We start from the raw sequence: 5034 nt of genomic DNA, 5'->3' as shown, positions 1-5034 counted from the left end.
TCTGACTGGACAAAAACATGCCGCGCGAGACGACAGAGATTTATTATAAATATAATATAATAAAAAAAAAAAAAGTCCTTTACTTTACAGACTGAAAATCAGTGAAATTAATGTAATGATTAAAATAATTATTGTGTTTGTATGTTTTAAATCACGTTCTTTTTAAGGTGTGTGTGTGTGTGTGTGTGTGTGTGTGTGTGTGTGTGTGTGTGTGTGTGTGTGTGTGTGTGTGTGTGTGTGTGTGTGTGTGTGTGTGTGTGTGTGTGTGTGTGTGTGTGTCCACTCACAGAAACCACACCAGGAGAGGGGAAGAAAAAACAAGATAAAAGAGAAAAAAACAACTACAACAAGAAAAAAAAAAAAAAGAGTCCTCGCGCACGTCCTTTCATTTCTTTCCGTCAGTGCGCGCGCTCAGTCAGCGGTGCGTCCACGCGCTCAGTCAGTCAGTGGTTTGTGTTTGTTTGTTTGTTTATCAGATTTTGGAGTCAGTGAAGAAGCTTCGATGATGACGACGACGATGATGACGATGACGTCACTGGTTGAGCTCCAGCGCCCAAACCTGCTGCGGCCAACCGGTCCGACCTTTGACCTTCTTCTCTGCGCCTAAAGAATCCTGCAGACCGTCAGTCTACACACACACACACACACACACACACACACAATTTAGCAAATGTTCAACAATAATTCATAATCCGACACTTTAAAAATATCATTAAATCCAACTAAAAAGAGTGAATTAAAAATAGTCACGTGATTTTCCATGTGTGCACGTGCGGCTCTGGACTAATTTTAGTGTTAAAAAAACGACCAATGACCTAAAGATGTGCATTAATCTGATAATCTACGACGATTAAGTCACGTAATCTTAATTCTTTTAATGCAAAAACGGTCAACTATTTTAGTTTTACATTAGTTTCAGTTACAATTCACGAGTTAAAAAACGATGTATGAATGAAACTCTTTTTATATGATCATATGAGGAAAGAAAAATCAACATAATCATATTTTATTTATAAATGTAACTAAATAATAACAATTATCACATGTTCATTAATCATTAATCATTCATAATTAAAGAATAATTATTTATTGTCAGGTTGAGGCTCTAAATGTGTTTTTTAATTAATTTTAAATGAATAATAAAATAAAGATTTAAAAAATATTTATGCATACATTTGAAAATAGAGAGCCATGACGTCATACAGTCAAAACACGTGTTTATCTATTTATATTAAAAAAAATGATGTACGAGTGGTTTTCAGCAGCTGGAAATACTTGTTTTTGTTGTTTAAAAACGTGTGTGTGTGTGTGTGTGTGTGTGTGTGTGTGTGTGTGTGTCTGGTGTGTGTGTGTGTGTGTGTGTGTGTCTGGTGTGTGTGTGTGTGTGTGTGTGTGTGTGTGTGTGTGTGTGTGTGTGTGTGTGTGTGTGTGTGTGTGTGTGTGTGTGTGTGTGTGTGTGTGTGTGTGTGTGTGTGTGTGTGTGTGTGTGTGTTTCCACTGAGGTTTGGCTTTGGTCTCGCTGTGTCATTAAAGTGCAGCACATAAATTACAAAAATAAGAGCGTCTGTCACGCACAAGGCCGCATAATCTGGATTACACGTGTGTGACTGTTGATACATTTCAATTAGGTCCTGTTTAGAATCGTTAATATAATCCGATTATCCTTCTTTCTGCTGCTTTTTATTCATATTATGAGGTTTTCTTTTCTTTTTCTGCTGATTGGAATTGTATTCCTACAGCATTAATCTGGGAAATGAACCCAGGTCGTTTGCTATTCTTATTTATAAAAAAGAAGTTAAGTAAATTAAAATATAATAATAATACAAATAACCTAGAGAAAAAACGGGAAACATTACCTATATTTAATTTAATTTGTAAATAGATACGGATTACAGGATTACGGTTTTTGCGCACGAATCCAAGTCATGGTTTCAATTTCGTTTGAATAAAAACAAATCTTCTTTCTCATAAATTAAGTTTTGAAATCCTCAATTCTACCCACTTTAAAGTTACAGATGTAAGGGATTAAGGATCATAAAGGATTATTGGTTCAGGAAATCATGGATTTCATTTTGTTTGAATAAAAACAAACTTTGTTTTCACTAAATGACAATAAAAAATCGGCAAAATTACAATTGTAAGGGATTGAGGATTATACAGGATTATTTGCTTCATGGAATCATGGTTTGAAAATGAGTCTCAATAAAAACATCCTCAGATTTCAGAAAATGAGAATTAAAGTGTTTGAATCCTCAAATTTACACCTACTTCATATACTTCATATTCACAATTGTAAAGGATTAGGGATTATGTGGGATTATTTGGTTCATGAAATCCTATTTGAATAAAAGAAAAATCTTTGTTTTTACATCATGAAAATAAAAACGTTTCCATTCTCAAACTTTCACCTAATTTCGTCACAATTGTAAAGGATTAAGGATTAAACGGGATTATTTGGATCCTAACAAAAAAAACTTAGTTCCTAATAAATGACAACAAAAGATTTAAAATTATGGAATTTACATTTACCGTAGTCTCGAGTCACAAATGTCAGGGATTAAGGATTATGTGGGATTATTTGGTTCATAAATCATATTACTTAATTACAATAGAAACGTTGAAATCCTCAAACTTCCACTGACTTTAGTTACAAACGTAAGGGACTAAGGATTATGCGGGATTATTTTGGACTCACCAGCTCTCGCTTCCTTTTCATATCCCGGTTTTCAAACTTTTTAATCTCGGCCTTAAATCCCTCGGTGTCGCCGGAGTCTTTGGCCAGCACGTCCATCAGGTAGGCGATGTAACTCGTCGCGAGGCGTAAAGTCTTGATTTTGGACAGTTTGGTGTCCGCCGGGACGTTGGGGATGCACTCGCGCAGCTCCGCGAACGCCGTGTTGATGCTCTCCGTCCTGCGGCGCTCCTTCTTCGGCCCCGACGCCCTGCGCTTCCCCATGCCCGCCTGGAGCCCCTCCACCAGCCGCGGGTCGTGCGAGGCGGCGGCGGCGCCGGCGGCTCCGGGCGCGCCGAGCTCCGCGGCCGCGTACGGCGCCGGGACGTGGTGGAAATCCTGCGGCGCGTCCCCGTGGTGGTTCACCACCCAGCTCTGGAAGTACGGCGCGTCCTGGTGACACCGCTGGTGCACGAACGGGAAGGGCTCGTGCATGAGGTGGTGGTGGTGCTGGTAGCCCCCGATCAGGTTCATGTTGAGCGGGGGAGCGGATGCGGTGTTGTCCGTGGGTCCGGGTCTCTCTCACGCTCTCTCTGCTGCTGCTGCTGATGCAAAACCACGTCGCATCCAAGACTTAAACGGACCTCTTTATTCCCTTTAAAAAAGCCGACACCAACTCAACCATCGTCGCTTCTCAGCTGATTTCCAAACAGGCCGCGAAAAGTTCATAATCCCTGAGAAACGGATGAAGAAAACAGCTCCGCTCGCGTTTCAGTCTCGCGCTGTCGCTTCCTCGGCTGCTCTGATTTTTTTTTGGCCCAAGAAATTTGACCCCGGCGAAGGTGCGAGGCCCTCAGGTTTATATGGTGTGGATGCGCGCACTGGAGAGGACGCAGCCAATGGCCGCGGAGTGGGAGGAGGAAGCCTGGAGAGCTGCGGAATAACATGGTGCCACAGTGTGCGTGTGTGTGTGTAACACACATGTACACATATGCAAGGGGAAAAAAAAGAAAAAGTGGTTTAACTGTGTCAGATTTTTGGAGAACTTCTGGTTTTCGTCGTTTAGTTTTGGTGAGGTTTTACGCACGGGTTTTTACGCACACGGGATTTCGCCGTGTATTAGGACACGATGCGTGTTTGTTGCTGTTAAATGCAGTGAATACAAAAAATAATCATCTCGTTTATTTAATCCAAGTGATGATTATGATAATGTCGGGATTATTCTTGTTAATTTTGTTAATTTCTCAGTTTTACGTTTTACGCACGAGGATTAAATGTTTGGAAAGGCTTGTGATAACGGCAGAAGGCTGTGTGTGTGTGTGTGTGTGTGTGTGTGTGTGTGTGTGTGTGTGTGTGTGTGTGTGTGTGTGTGTGTGTGTGTGTGTGTGTGTGTGTGTGTGTGTGTGTGTGTGTGTGTGTGTGTGTGTGTGTGTGTGTGTGTGTGTGTGTGAGAGAGAGATTGAGAAAAAACCTATTTCATTTATTTCACTGCGTTTTTGTTGTAGTTTTTTAGTTTTGGAGAGGTTTTACGCACGGGATTTACGCACCGTGTTTTTGGTCAACCGTAGCCGCTGCTGTGAGCCCGGTGCATGAAATAATCATGACGTTGATTGAATCACGGTGTGTGAGAAATGTGAATTAATGCCAAACAGAAGATGACGATTTAAATGCACAAATTAATTTTCCTACGAGAACAAAGATAATCCCAAGATTCTCGATGACAATAAAGTCAAATGTATACGATATTAATTTTAGATTAGACTCGTACTCTTTTTATCACACTTTCTTTTCAATGAACGAAATAAAAAACAATTAAGAGAGAGAGAGTGAGAGAGAGCAGACACGTGTTTCTGTGCACAGATTAGGAAGTATTAGATTATTTTTCAGTTTCTTGTCCAACTCTGGTGACCTCACTTTTTTTTTATTCTCATATTTTCTGAAACGCGTCATATTTTTTTTGTTGAAGGAACTTTATTAGATTGGTTTTCATCCACCTCTTAATAATAATAACATTTTCGTTTATATCTTACACAAGAGAAGCGCAAATGAAACATTTGATGATATTTGTACTATATATATATATATATGTATATATATATATATATATTTTGTTTGGGTTCTGGTGAAACAGAAACACCTTTAACTGCATTAATCCTGCGCGCGCACTAAACCACATCATCTTATCTCCATCAGCCGAAACAAAGAAAAAACATTATCCCATTACATGCGTGACCTTGACGCTATTTAGAAACCATTTACGACCGCGTCTTATCTAAATACAGCCATAAATCAGGAGGTGTCACTTTACGGCAGCAGCAGCAGCAGCAGTAACAGCAGCAGCATAAACAGCAGCAGCATAAGCA

General features: G+C 39.9%; 1 protein-coding gene across 1 annotated transcript; it reads right to left on the bottom strand.

Moving 5' to 3' along the window:
- Positions 1-532: 532 nt before the first annotated feature.
- Positions 533-3205, bottom strand: LOC310927073 (heart- and neural crest derivatives-expressed protein 1-like; the record flags this gene model as incomplete). The annotated part of the gene is made up of 2 exons (XM_083889314.1): positions 533-628; positions 2696-3205. The coding sequence occupies 2 exons, from the start codon at positions 3203-3205 to the stop codon at positions 533-535; spliced, it is 606 nt and encodes a 201-aa protein (XP_083745440.1).
- Positions 3206-5034: the final 1829 nt, after the last annotated feature.

Source organism: Microchirus variegatus, assembly GCF_963457635.1.
Source record: "Microchirus variegatus genome assembly, chromosome: 5".
NCBI classification, from domain to species: Eukaryota; Metazoa; Chordata; class Actinopteri; order Pleuronectiformes; family Soleidae; genus Microchirus; species Microchirus variegatus.
Note: the sequence above shows the minus strand (reverse complement) of the source record. Positions and strands in the feature narration are given on the sequence as shown.